The 14,776-nt window shown below is 32.4% G+C and overlaps 2 protein-coding genes across 5 annotated transcripts; one reads left to right on the plus strand and one right to left on the minus strand.

Moving 5' to 3' along the window:
* Nucleotides 1–610: 610 nt before the first annotated feature.
* On the minus strand, nt 611–5,532 carry LOC110670954 (UPF0613 protein PB24D3.06c-like). 4 transcript variants are annotated; one of them, XM_058136691.1, is made up of 9 exons: nt 5,050–5,532; nt 4,176–4,252; nt 3,716–3,821; nt 3,250–3,342; nt 3,062–3,127; nt 2,292–2,437; nt 1,597–1,705; nt 1,253–1,317; nt 611–954 (listed from the first exon to the last, which is right to left on the minus strand). In XM_058136691.1, the coding sequence occupies exons 1-9, from the start codon at nt 5,290–5,292 to the stop codon at nt 816–818; spliced, it is 1,044 nt and encodes a 347-aa protein (XP_057992674.1). In that variant the 5' UTR covers nt 5,293–5,532; the 3' UTR covers nt 611–815. The 4 variants fall into 4 exon arrangements, with proteins under 4 accessions (XP_057992674.1, XP_057992673.1, XP_057992675.1 ...); XM_058136690.1 differs by having other exon boundaries at nt 611–963; nt 5,050–5,530; XM_058136692.1 differs by lacking the exon at nt 3,062–3,127 and having other exon boundaries at nt 611–963; nt 5,050–5,531.
* A 5,267-nt stretch (nt 5,533–10,799) lies between these two features.
* Nucleotides 10,800–12,939, plus strand: LOC110670930 (adenylate isopentenyltransferase 5, chloroplastic). Its single transcript, XM_021833250.2, has 2 exons — nt 10,800–11,070; nt 11,188–12,939. The coding sequence occupies exon 2, from the start codon at nt 11,222–11,224 to the stop codon at nt 12,200–12,202; it is 981 nt and encodes a 326-aa protein (XP_021688942.2). The 5' UTR covers nt 10,800–11,070; nt 11,188–11,221; the 3' UTR covers nt 12,203–12,939.
* The last annotated feature ends 1,837 nt before the right edge of the window (nt 12,940–14,776 follow it).

Consider the following 14,776-nt stretch of genomic DNA (forward strand, 5'->3'; position numbering starts at 1 on the left):
CATTCCATAAGACCTCTCTTGGAACACTATCATAAGCCTTCTCCAAATCAATAAAAACCATGTGTAAATCTTTATTCACATCTCTATATTTCTCCATCAAGGTTTGTATTTATATATATCAGTTTTTCAATAGAAAAATAAAAAAAAATTTCAATTTTTTAAAATTTAACTAAGATTTGATTTTCACTATTTTTCTTTATAATAAAAATTTTACTTTTCAACTATTTTTAAATAGAAAATAATGACATTTTTATAATCAAAATTAATTTAATATTTTTATAATTAAAATTGAATAATTTTTTATAATAATAAAAAATTTTATTATTATAAAATAAATAAACAAAACATATTCAAAATTTTAAAAATACAATAAGTTTTAAATATATTTTATAACAATTTATTTTTTTTAATTGTAAAATATATGAATAGTCTTTTATTTCAATTAAAAAATCGTTTTTTATATTTGTTGGTGCACATTAAAAACAGTAAAATTGTTTTTATGCAAGAAAACAGGCCTAAAAATCTCACTCTCAACCATTAATGACCATAGTACTCTCTTCTAAGGACAATCATAAGCAAGCTGATAATCCATAAAAATTGTGGAAATTAATGATGCAAAAAAATTTATTCAATAAATTAATTTCGACAGCAATATTCACTCTCTTGATAAATTTCACCAATGCCACCAAATCACAGATTCAATATGGAAAATAAAATGCACACACTAATCCTGAGTGAAATTCATAAGTGGAAATCAATAAGGAGAGAGGGATAAAAAAAACCCACAGAATACAGGGAAGGAAAATGGCATCATGTTAATTCCATGGATCATCCCAGCCTTTAGGTCCTTCTCTTTTAACAAAATCAATTATTGCCTGGACAGCTTCATCAACCCTGTTAGAAAGAGAGTGATTCCCGTGTTCAATTTCAACTTTCTCTGCACCACCCATTGCTCTGCACAATCTGCAAGATTACAAACCCTATCATTTTATGAAATCTCTCTCTCTCTCTCTCTCTCTCTCTCTCTCTCGCGCGCGCGCGCGCACACACACACACAACCCCCCTGAAAAGAAAAAAAAAAATGAAAACAAAAAGCAAATTGCAAATAAAATGACCATTATAAATATCCCTCAAAAATCAAGGTCAACCATCACAAGGGCAGTATTGCAAATGCAGACTTGGTACATTTTCTAAACAACATAAATTAGGTAATACTAGAAAATCCAATTAATAGAAGAGTTTCAATTGTCACCTTTCAACCAATGCTGTCTTATCAACATACTCCGGAACATGCTCATCAGCCATGGAACAGATAACCTGCAAATAGAAATGCGGAAATTGTAGCTGGTAACAAAGCACTAAGCAAGAAGATGCGATCCTTGTAGAGTGCAGTATCAAGGCATATAAATTGTTATGCTTGTAGCTTGAAACGGAACCACCAGGTCTTATCATATTGGCTGTAAGTTTTCCAGTAATATCCTATTAAAAATCTTTACCTTCAAATGGATTCTCCAATAAAAAATATGATGAAATCACAATTTCAAACATTTATGGTGACAAACAAGAATATTAGGACAAGACATCTGTATTTCGCACCTGGCAGGGTGTGCTGCACATGTGCCCGAGTCTTGTTCTCAGCTGGTCATCACTAAGATCAGAACTGAACATTTCATCATCACCCATATAAGCACAAAGGGAGTGATACCTGCAAAAACCTTGATTTTTAGCAAGAAGGCATACCACAGTTATTGACCATGCAAATTTCCAACACAAAGCTCAGAGAAGGTCATTAAAAATAAATCTCTCATGAATGGAAAGAAATTTTTGGACATATATGAAAATAGAGTAATTTGATTCAACCTATTCTAACCCTAGGTTCCCAACTGTGCTATCTGGATTCAGGTATGAGTGATTGATCAAACTATTTTTCCATAATTTTTTTGTAAAAGCTCTCATTGACTTTTGAAGTTTTCCATAATTTTTTTTTGTAAAATCTCTCATCGACTTCGAGTATCATGCCCACAATTAAGCATCCTTTTTCTGAAATGATTCTTGTAGTAAAGAGAGGGATTAAATTACTATAGTGCCAACCAAAAGAAATCACAGACAGACCCATATAGAAATTATATTCCAAAATTCTGATTACATCAAGGGGCCCACTAATGAATATCCATAGACCTACAACATGATGGATTGAAAAAACCCAATGAGCTAAAGGACATATTTTGAGTGCAACATCACTAAATAGTTGACAACATATTGTTAAATTGTCAAATCAGTTGCTTGCCCACCTATAAGCAGTTAGTGGGGAAGATGAATCTGCTTCCCTAGGCATTAATTCAGATCCCCGGCCTTTCGCTATCATAGTTGATGCCAAGTCAATCATAGCAGCAGTTTCAGGAAGACTTGCCCTGTACTCCCGATCACTGACTGGAGCCTGAACATTCCAATTGGAATTATGACCAAAGCTGCAAGTGAATGCACAGTATGTAGGCATTTGCAAGAAATAAAATTTCATTACAAACAAGAGTTTCATTAAAAGGGGAAAAGTACGCTTCTCAATCAATAGGCATCACCAACTGTCACCATTTATCTCTAATGGTAGTATACCCATCATTTGTTAACAAATGGTGCACCCACCTTTTACTGTTACATGAACATCATGCGGTACCCTATACTCAAATTAAGGCATCAATTCCTGAGGAAAAGGAGAACTAAACAAAGGTCCACTATTGGAATTTCTAAAGTAATCAGGAAAAGAACACTTAATACTATGTTGGGCAATGCCATCATGCTTTTCAACTCTTGATTGGCTAATCAGTTAGTCACTGTAAATCAGAAGGACCAACCCAGCAGACAGATCTAACAATCAAACTAGGTTATGAGACAAAGCCTTAATTTAATAGTTGCCAAAAGTTATTCATTTGCCATAGAGACACAAATAGGTATCAAGATCAAGACACAAGAAGTTGCAGTTTGCTTTTAGGAAAATACAGATTGATCTGAGAATTTTGCATTGAGTAAGGTAATACGAGTATAAATGAAACAGGTGATGAATTACCTGCAAAATAGCAGCACGGACTGCACGAGAACATGCAGCATTGGTACGCATGTAATGGACAATATCCTTGATTCAGGTGGAAACAACCGAAAACTAATTTTATTTCTACTAGAAAAGCCAACATGATCTATAAAAGTAAAATTGATATAAAAATTATGATACACGTACAAAGTTCCATCAGAATTCACCTGACATCCAGTGCTGTGTCCAAGTAGGACCACACCCTCAGAATTTTCTTTGTTGATCAAACAACTTACAAGCTGATCAATCTCCAAGGCATCCTTCAAAGATAAAAAGTGCAAGAGCATTTTAAAGTCTGAGCATCAAGATTAAAAGTTTTTATAACGTTATATAAGCATTAAGGATATAAATATAGTCCTTTCACGTATTCTCCCCCCCCTCCCTTCTTTTTTTTTGCAAATTAAGACTTGATAAAATTGGATATTTTGGGTTTTGAACCAGAGAACAAGACATCAAAGTACAAATAATTTTGCTCAATGGTTTGCAAATCTTACATTTGGCTTTAATATGTTTTTTAAACAGTAAGCTCCAAGAACAATTCAGCAACACAAGCAGGGTCATTATATGAGTACCCAACAACATGAAAATAGATTTGACACATATCGAAAACACTTGACAGTAAAGACAAGTTACTTGTTGCAAGCTGGAAGTTCCAAATCCACTATATGATGATGACATAACCAGCTGAACAAGTGACCATTTCTCCCTATCCAAAGCAACTGCCAGAGGTTCTAAGTATCTGAAAATCAGACAAAGAGAGTTATCTTAGAAACTGTAGGATTTTACGTTTACTCTCTAGTATTAAGCTGCGTAGATTAACCCAAAATCCGAGGATTTAACCCAAAATTGTTTAGAGTGTAGAAAGAGAATACATATAGACGACCCCAACTTTTTGCGATAAAGGCTTAGTTGAGTTGAGTAGATTAAGCTGTGTATTTAAACAGTGTGTTTCTCAGAAAATTAGCTATAATAATTTAGCTATCTATAAACAACTTGTAGAATATTTGATCTCCTTATGGCCATAGGAAATAATAAACAATGCAGCTATTGAATGAATGGCATAAATGAATTACACTGACGTTATTATACATACTCAGTTGCTAGAAAACCATCCGTTAATCCACCAATAAAAATGATTTGCTGTTTATGATTACCTGTTTTAAATGCAACCTGCAACCATTATTCAAATATCATATCAAATAATAAATTCAAAAGCATAAACTTCAAAATAATACATAACTTTCAGTAGCATATAAGAAGACTTTTCAAGACATAACAAAAATACAACATTGGAAACAACCTGAAAATTTTCAAGTATGAAGCAATGAAGATATCATAGAACAACAAGTCCAACTCCACAAATTACACTACTGACAAGAACTTAGGAAAAGGTTACAAGAACCAACTAAGAGGTCATACTGCTACCACCCACAGAAAACTCTTTTGATCATAAATTTTTGTTCTAGATACTGTTACAGCACAGTTTTTGTCCCAAGAAAATGAAGCCAGTGCATACTATTCCAATTAAGCTAAGTCAGTGGATGCATACTCCAGTGACAGGTTCTGATATAAAATCTCCCTTATTCTGAATAAATCCTTGTCTTTTAAGAACACATAATGCAAATATTCCACTGAGCACTTACTTGCAAGATCATTTAGAATTTGAGAAAAAGAGTGAAAATTCATCGAACTTGTGAATGTTGCTAATAAAGCTAATCTTAAATATTTTTAATTACGTAACTGTTGAGGCATATTTTCCTTCTATTAAGCAGTCGACTTGACACCGCCATTATCAAGAGCACATTGTTTATGTCCAGATCAAACTTTCAGCTCAAATTAGAAAGATTAATTCCAAATACAAGGCTAAAAGTCAACAATTAGTTATATTAATACACTCAATTAAGATAAAATCATCACAAATCATTCTAACAGAAAACAAATACTCTCCAAATTTTAATTTAGCCAACCTGTATAGGCTTTGGTCCATACTTGAAGAGCACACCGCGGAACTGGTTCTTGCCCTTGATTGGACAGGCGCTGTCACCGTCGCCTGTGCCCGAATTGCCTGCCATTTTGAGGTTCCCGGATCGATCAGCTCGGCCACGAACAATGCCGGAGAACCAAGAAGTAGCTGAGGAAGAGGGAGAAGAAGACGAAGAAGCAACAGCGACAGAAGTTGCAGATGGAGAAGAAGATAGTGAGAGATTCATATCAACCAGAACTCAGATGACGACGACGAGGAGGAGATAGTGATTTGCTACCATTACTGTTCTACGGATTCGCTGGGATCGTTGTTGGAAGAAGATCTGATGTTCTATTAACTAAATAGAGATTAAGCTGAGGATTTGCACTTCCCAAAGCAAAAATGCCACTGCTAAAGCCTAGAGCAGAAGGTCCTAGTGTGGTGTTTGCAATTTTCCTTCCTAGGAAACTGAAGACTCTGCCACGCGCGTTGCTCAAGATTTAATTAAGTTTTATTAAAATAAATAATGTTCTTGAGGATATTTAAAAAATAATTTATGAATTGACTTTTATATATTTTAAAATATAAATTATAGAAAATATTATATTTTCGTATAAACTATTAAATATAATATATAAAATAAAACCTTTAATATTTAAATAGTGACAATAGTAGACATCATATTAATATATAATTAATTTTAATTAAATTTGAAAAGTATTCAAATATCAGGCAAAGTTTATAAATATTATATTGTATTATTTTCAATAAATTTTTAAATAAATAAATTAATGTAATTTATCAATAAATTATAATCATTGAAATCATTTTGAGAATTATAAAATTTTAAGTATAATTTTTAATCAAATTCAATTATATTAAAAATAAATAAATTAACACAATTTTAGTTAAAAACATATTTTCAATCTTAAGAGAAAGCCTTCATGAAATAAAAGAATGAGATAATTTTAAATATTTAATTAGATAGTGGATGAATGAAATTTATACATAAATGAATTAATTATTTTTTAAAAAATAATATTTCTGGAGATTTAAAAAAAAAAATGCCCTCGAAGGGGTGAGCGCGCGTGGCTTTCCCGGAATGCGAAATCCTTTCAGTTAGAATATGCGGTTCCAAACTCCAGGTCTAGTTTTGGGCTAGAATTGAACGTTTAGTTGAACAATACGAGCTTTAAATGGAGTTTGAAGGACGCTTGCTGGGTCATAGGCCCAACCCATCAAGGCCTGAGGTCCGCCCAACATGCAGTTTCGTAGTTTTGGGCTGGGCTAATTCTCACAAAATTTATTTGCTTTGCAAATGCGCCCAACAAAACCTTATAAAAAAAAAAAAAAAGAGTAAAATCCAATGAAAAAATTGTAAGCACTTGGGATGGACTAATTATTGGATGCACCGAGAGTACTAAGAAATAGAGCTCACTTAGATATAATAAAATAATTTTGTTTAATTACAAGGAGATGGGATCATATTTAAAAAAAAAAAAGTGTATATGTACCAACTGCACTTAATAATCTTTCCTTTAAATAAACATTGGAAGTTAGAATTATGATAGTTCTGAATACGTAAGTTTTGATGGATTTGATCTTTTTGTGAATTATCTTTTCCATTGATAATGCTTTGCAAATCCAATAATAGTTAGGAGCAAATACTTTTTCAGATTTAAGTGACGATTGATGTGTATGATGAGAAGTGTAGAGTCGACTCTTATATTATTGAAATACAAAATTGATCATATTGTTAATGGTAAGCACTGTTATCCTTAGTAAAACTCACTAGCAGAGGTATCCCTAACGAATAAAATGGAAAAGTGAGCATAATCTTTCTCTTAATTTATTGATACGCACGCGTGATTTACACTAGTTGGATACACAGCTTCATCACTTGTCATCATATGGTTGTTGGGAGGATATATTCAAATAAAAAAGGAGCAAAGGAGCTTAATTGTATTCTAGAAAAGCAAACAAATATGAATCCACTCAGTCAAGCTTAGATAAACCATGACGAATAAGACAGGATCCTGTGACAAGGAGTTGAAAAACTATAGCCTCTCAATTTTATTTCAGTTGACTGAGAAATATTGTAATAACAACATATCATGTATATAATAAAAACAAAAACATTCACAAATTGGAATTTTTCAAAGAATGCATCGAACTGTTAGTGGGGTCTTGAGGAATCAAAAAGAGAGGTGGGCTCTAAAGAAGAAACGACCCTTGAATTAAAAAAAAAATGGATAGATATGAGTAGAAACAATTCTATATGCCTACCACTTTGTGTAATATTATTATAATGTTGTTATCATTTGGATTCTATCAGGAAAAGTAAAGAATTATTAAACCAATGATTTGACTAGCTATGATTACATAGAGTAGTTCTTTAATCATGCGAACTCATCGATTCTTGAAATAATATAACCACAAAAATAAAAGTAGTTCAAGAAAGCAGAAAATGAATGAATGAATGAAAGAAAGATAATTATCAAGATGGATATTCATGATTAACGTTATGGAAGAGTTCATTAATGATGAATTAATATTCATGATTAATGAAATGGAAGATAATCAAGAAACTTTAGGAAGAAGAAAGAAAGAAAGAAAGAAAAGATCGTCTGCTGTGAGTGCTTTTTGTCAATGATTAAATGTCAAGTCAGTGGTAGCTTCATTTAGAATTTGATAATGGAAGTGACTTTTCTGCGCTTCCACGCACGCTTGCTTGAAAATCCACCATGCTCACTTCCTAGCAAAACTGTGTGTTAATTTAATGTAATATAAGATCTTTTGATCCATGCCTGGCTGACTTTGGTTAATAATTACCTAATGGGCAGCTATATATAAAAAGGCTTTGACAATTATATATTTTCTTGTCTAATCATGAGTATATTTTATTACTCAAGTTGGAGGATTAGATAATGTTAATAATTGTCTCTTCCTAATCATTATTAAGACCCATTTGTCCATTTGATTTGAGTGCAAAAACTTCAGGTTGTGGAGAGAGAGAGTGATTTTCCTACAGTGTAACAGGACAAAAGATTTTTTAAAATCCATTGTTTGAGAAAACCACTTTCACTTATTTTTATAGATAGTAGCCAAGTGCCTATAGGACGACAATATTGGTGTTTCCAATATGAGAACTCCACCATCCACCATGATTAAAAGCTGAGAATGATCAGAGTCACACCTCAGAAGAGGAAAATAATAAGAAAGAATATCTATGGCCGTATTTAGTTAGTGCAAAGTTAAACATTGCACGCACGTGTAATATTTATTGTCTCATGTAAAGAAGATAGAATGTAGGTGAAATGTTATTGTCTCAATGCTTGTCAAAATGCTCAAGGTTAGAAGTTTAAATCAATAAATATATTAGGAGATAAATTTTTATCTAAATATAGTTTATCTTAAATTTAAGATATAATAATGTAAAATTTATCAATTTATCATAAATTTAATATATAAAATATATGATAAAACTTACCTATTAATTCATGAAATGAATTATCTTAAAATTCATATCAAAACTAAGTGAATACACTCCTAAAAGAAAATGAAAGTTGCTACTCTCAGAGAAGCAATTGATACCAAATGAAGTTGACCTATGAAGCGTGATAGTCTCTCTTTTTTCATTCCCCATAAACAATAAAAGGTCAAAAAACGTCTTTTGCCGTCAAGAAATGATAATGTTATAAAATAAAAGGAGTATCCATTTTATCACTTTGCATATTACTGAGTTGAAGATCTTCTGGTTTTCCTTGTACCAATGCTATATTTTATCGTCCCATGTAACCAAGTTGCTCGCTTAAAGCATTGTTCATAGTTCTGATACTGCAATTTCAACTCCAAAAGGGAGAGAAAAAAGAAGAAGAAAACAAGAAAAGCAAATGGAAAGAAAAAAAAAAGGAATAAAACAAATTCTTGAATGTTTTAACATTAATCTCTGAGTTTTCTTTACATTCCATGATTCCTACCACCGTCCTTAATATTGAATTATATCCAATTGCTTATTTTCTATTCCTACGTGATTCCTAATGTTTGTATACATAGAAAATTATATTTATATTCACCCTTTGTTAATTACTTTTATCTGCTATTATTCCTTTTAAAATGCAAATTATTCTCCATGCATTTAGAAAATGTGTTAAGCCTCACTAGATTTAACCCATGAAAATAGTCTAACTTGACTCAAACTGATTGATTTTCAATTTAAAAAAATTGGTGAGATTAATGGGTTTTTTAAAACTGTTTATTTGAAGAATAAATCAATTAAAAATTATTGTTTTTGAGGATGGTGAAATTTAACCAATTAAACTACCCTAATCGGTTAGATCAGTGCTAAATTAAGTTACATATTGCAATCGAAATGATATATAACTTAGTATTGTGTTAAGCTTGAAGTATAAATAGACTGAAAGAAAAGTTCTGCACTAAATTCAAAAGCTAAAACTCTCTGAGAATAATTTTATACCTCTTTAACACCGAAAAGCATCAAAGAGTAGAAACGGAAAGATCATCCCTGAAATGCAATAGGTCCTTTCAACAAACACTATATTCTCATGGAAGGCTACTGTTAGCTTGTCATTTCAACTCATATATAAAATTATATTTTGGGTATCGAAGCCACTAAAAGGAAATTCCTTTTGCCCACTGCTTTGTTGAAAACAACTTCTCCACCCATATTGTTAATGTGGGTACTCTAATTTTCTTTTTTTTTTTTTCGTTTAACAAGATCAGGACATAACATAAAACCAAGATTAAAAAAACAATTAGTATTAATTAATGTACAAAACAAATGACTTGAGGGAATCCTCTTATTATTGAGCCACATCTACTGCTTTGAGTTGACTATAGCCATCAATAAAATGGTGATACAAAAAATATATATATTTTTTCTTTCATCACTTTTTTACATTTAGCATATAGGTTTGTTTGTCTTGCCATGTATAGCTAACCTAAAAATAAATTAATTCAGCTTGTGTTATTAATGCGGTCCATGGAAATTTCATCGAAATTTCTTATGAGTATAGTTATGTAAAATAAAAAATAAACGGAGTGAATCTTAAGAGCTTTATTGGAGATATTTTCAATGAGAATCCTTTAACTTTAAGTTAAAGTTGATATAAGAGAATAATATATAAAATTGATTAGAGAAAATAATACACCTTATTATGGAGATTTAAACTCGTTATATAGGCATCAAATAAAATTTTCTTTATAAATTTAAAAGATTATATTATATATTTAAAAAATCCAATAATTGTGAGATTTGATTGAGGAAATTTTGGTTAAAATTGTACTAAGAATATTACATAAAGGTGGTTTGCTTATTCTTAGCAAATAGTAAGTGTTAGACTAAAATACTTATTATTCAATTGATCAAACTGTACATTCGAATATTTTAGAGTGATATTGTATTAATTCCCTATCAGGCCTAAACTCAAGTGAATACTATTGCTGTATGGATTTGATATACAACTAAAATTATTTAGATTTATGCACTCATGAGTTTGTTATTGAGATAATAATAATTTAATGATGAATCTCTCATAATGACAGTTAAGGTGTGAAATGAAACAATAATAGAAAGGGAGAAATTGGGCAACCTAATAAAAGCAATCGAAGTAGATAATTAATTTTGTTTTTATATTTGCATTCTGTGGAATGGGTTGTGGGGGAATAATTCCTAGCACTAGAGGACCTATATAAATGCCACCAGACTTGGGAGAACTCAAGTGCTATGTAAATCTCCTCGTGTCATAATCATCCCCTCCACAAAACCCCATAACATGTCATACAAAGTGCTCCCTTATCATCCATCTTTTTCAAGTACAAATATATAGGGAAATTAAATACCTCTCAGAACAAATATACACTCTAAATACCCTGTGTGGTGCTCAACACGGGAAGCCAAATTGCTTAGCTTTACCTTGCATACACTCATCTCTCATTTCTTACACTTTACATATCCTCCTTCATTTTGCTTTCAAAGATTTCACGGCTAAAACTCATTTATCTGGTAATTTTAATTTTTATTGTAATTAAAATATGTGCATCTTAATTAAAATTTAGCATTTTTTATTAATATGATAGATATGAAATTACGTAGAGTTGATTATTTATAATTTTTTGGCAGGTAAAATATATTGGGTCTAAGTGAAAAAAAGAATATGAGGCTTACGAGTTCTAGCCAAAAGCCAATACAGCCCCTTGCGAATTTCCGAAGGGCCATAAATATGGCGCCTTTCTTCCGTCGAAAAGATAAGGTTGTGTTCGTTGTGGGCCCAACCGGCACTGGCAAATCAAGACTCGCTATTGACATCGCAACTCGTATTCCAGCCGAGGTCGTCAATTGCGACAAAATGCAAGTCTATAAAGCACTCGACATAGTCACTAATAAAGTCACTGAAGAAGAGTGCCGCGGCGTTCCTCATCATTTGATAGGTTTTGTAGACCCTAATGCCAATTTCACTTCTGATGACTTTCGCCATCATGCATCCGATGCCGTCAAATCCATCCTCGCGCGTGATCGACTACCAATCATCGCCGGTGGTTCGAACTCTTTCATCGAGGCTTTGGCAAATGATGATCCTGAATTTCGATTGAGGTACGAATGTTGCTTCCTATGGGTGGATGTATCTTTGCCTGTGCTGCATTCATTTGTATCTGAAAGAGTCGATCGAATGGTGAAAGCGGGATTGGTTAACGAGGTGAGAAGCATGTTTGATCCTACCAAAACTAACTATTCACAAGGAATCAGGCGAGCAATTGGTGTCCCTGAATTGGATCAATATTTCCGCAATGAAGCAGTCGTGGATGCCAAAACACGAGCCAAGCTGCTCGACGTAGCTCTTGCAAAAATTAAAGAAAATACTTGTATGCTAGCGTGTCGTCAATTGCAAAAAATCCATCGACTTTATAATCAATGGAGTTGGAATATGCATCGCATAGACGCTACAGAAGTTTTTCTAAACAGCGGAGAAGAAGCATGGGAGAAGCTCGTGGAGGTGCCTAGCTCCATGATCGTGGAGGAATTCCTTTACTATGGCGATCATATGGCTACCATTGTACCATCAGAGACCGTGCCTGTGATGGCTTCCACGGGGATGCCAATTTCTATTCCTGCGATGGCAGCGGCGGTAACTCGATAGAGGTGCTGAGGGACCCATAGAATCTTGGTCTTGACTCTTGATTGGTCTTTCCTTGACAATTTTGGTATTTGCAAGTGTGTATTATATAAGAAAAAAAAAAGAGAAAAAGGTAAAAAAGAAAAATGAATTTACAGCGTGGTATTTTAAAGGAAGCTTGTCTGTGTGGAGTGGGGGAGCCGTTACGTTACCGTTTTTCACCTCGCTAATCAAAAGTTACCACGACTGGCTCGTAATTTACCGTTGAAAAAAAAAACCGTACAACTGAGAAAAGAAATATGGCAATCGGAGCTGACCCTGTGCTGCACCTGCATCAATCATCATACGGCAGCCTTTTTTTTTTTTTTTTTGCGGGATCCATGTTTGTGATTTGCAGCTGTATTTCTATATTTTTTTATCCTTTCTCACCATGATAGCTACATGGTATGCATAAGATGGATAGAGATTGGTGTTTTCTATTTTTCCCCCCTTTTACATGCATTGCCTCACACGATTGATTAATCGCCACCCTTGACATGGGTATATATACTGTGGCTTGATTGAAGTTGATGTGGGATCGGCGATTGTGATTGCAGCTGATTGCTCAATGAAACATGCAAGTAGGAATCTTAAAAAGGACGAAGTTAAAAGCGACAGGTTAATTCGCTGTGACCCATCAAGGAATTGTCGTTTTCAAGCAAAAATGATTCCAACTGAAGAATAATAGTGGGCTTTATCCCCTCTCACCACCCTCCATAAGAAAGGTATCGTGGACCATATGGGGCAAAAAAAGAGGACAATATTTGTTTTGAAGCTTCCGCGAAGAGGAAAAAATTGGTATAAAAAGAGCCTAAAATTCAACCTTGGGTAAGGCAAGAAGCTCAATCTTGGCTTTGCACGTCCTATCCCAAAAGGAGACTATGATGTCTAAACCTTATAGGTATCCATTTTCTTCTTCTTCTTTCTTCTTTCCTTTTCTATTTTTGTAGCCAATGAAAGGAGCTCTGTGGGCATCTTGATACATTCCATATTTTATACTTTGAGTAATGCCACATAAAGTATTATATTGTTATAAAATTCAATTATCATCTGGCTAGCAAATCAAAATCAAACATCCCAATATTAGAAATATATGTTATGGTTATCCCATTTTAAATTTCATTAATCAATCATATAATATTTTTATGATCATATAATTCTTTAATAATAAAATATATAAGAAAAAGAATAATGTATTTAATATAAGAGCTAGTTGGGTGTTGAGAATAATATGTAGGTTTATAACTCTGGATATATAACTATTAGCGTAAAAGTAATGTAATTAGAAAGGTGGAGAGCAACTAATCACTCATTTATTAAATAATAATAAATAATAAATGACTCTAATATTATTAAATTAAAATTTATTAATTTAAAATAATAACTTTAACAATAACGTCCAACATGTCATTATCGAACAAAGCATTCCATTAGGCTGATTTCACCACGGGCCTTCCACTTAATTAGCTAATATATCATTACTTACCAAGCTGATATCAGAACATCATGCCATTAATTTATCCCTCAATTAAAGTTCATTACAGAATTATTTGCTTTATTTTTATGGATCAAAATCAAATTGTGCAAGCAGAAGTCTTACAGTGGCTTCTATCATTTCATAACTAATATGATACACACACACTCATATATATATATATATATATATATATATATATATATATATATATGGAGCATAGTTTTTGTTGGTTGCAAATCATGGTACGTATTTACGAGTCAAATAAACGATTAGAGGGAAAATGAAGGATACACAATTTTGTGCTATTTAGACATACCAATAGTATGAGTATTTTTTAATATTCAATCAGAATGAATTCTATTAAAATGAATTTGAAAAATATAATCAGATTTAGAACGAATATTCAAGTTTAGAAAATAACACTAATATTGAATTTGAATCAGGTTGAAGTTTTATATATTAAACATTTGTTATCCTAACTTTATTTATATAAATAATTAATTAAATAAAATAAATATATTTTTTCTAATAATTAAAGAGTACTGTAACTGTGTTCAAGACACATGCATGCCTGAGTAGCTATTAGTAGCATTGATCCAATTGTCTTTTTGGGCGATGACAATATGAAGATCAAACAGTCCTCTTCAAACAGTCCACTATCAATAGGGGAAATTACCCAGAGAGTGTAATCAGAAAAAAAAAAAGAAAAATACTAAAAGGGGGTTATCTTATATTTATTTACCAAAAGGGAGTGAAAAGTGTTGAGGTGGCGGAGAGAGACGAGTAGACTCTAGTATGAGTAGCGAATTGATGATAAAAAAGACAAAAAAATTTTATGAGGACTGAAATGAAAAAAAAAATTAATAAAAAATAAAATTATCAACTGGTCTCTACTTATAATAGCGACTATCTATGACTCTTATATAAATATTCTATTATTGACTTATTTATAAAATATAAAAAAAAAAGTGACGGGACTAATAGCTAAGTGCTACCAGCTGACACCCCATCAACTGAGCGCTACCTATGGTAGCATTAAGTTAATACTGTGGTAGCTGATAGCACCAAGCTAATGGGTCCCA

This window comes from Hevea brasiliensis, chromosome 15, assembly GCF_030052815.1.
Source record: "Hevea brasiliensis isolate MT/VB/25A 57/8 chromosome 15, ASM3005281v1, whole genome shotgun sequence".
Lineage (NCBI taxonomy): Eukaryota > Viridiplantae > Streptophyta > Magnoliopsida > Malpighiales > Euphorbiaceae > Hevea > Hevea brasiliensis.

Excerpts from the sequence above, each read along its gene's own strand:
- LOC110670954 (XM_058136690.1), bottom strand. The coding sequence starts at position 5,292 with ATGAATCTCTCACTATCTTCTTCTCCATCTGCAACTTCTGTCGCTGTT. Across the intron at positions 3,343-3,715 it reads GAACTTCCAGCTTGCAACAA|GATGCCTTGGAGATTGATCA; the intron begins GTAACTTGTCTT and ends TTATCTTTGAAG. Across the intron at positions 1,318-1,596 it reads TGTGCAGCACACCCTGCCAG|GTTATCTGTTCCATGGCTGA; the intron begins GTGCGAAATACA and ends TTCTATTTGCAG.
- LOC110670930 (XM_021833250.2), top strand. The coding sequence starts at position 11,222 with ATGAGGCTTACGAGTTCTAGCCAAAAGCCAATACAGCCCCTTGCGAAT.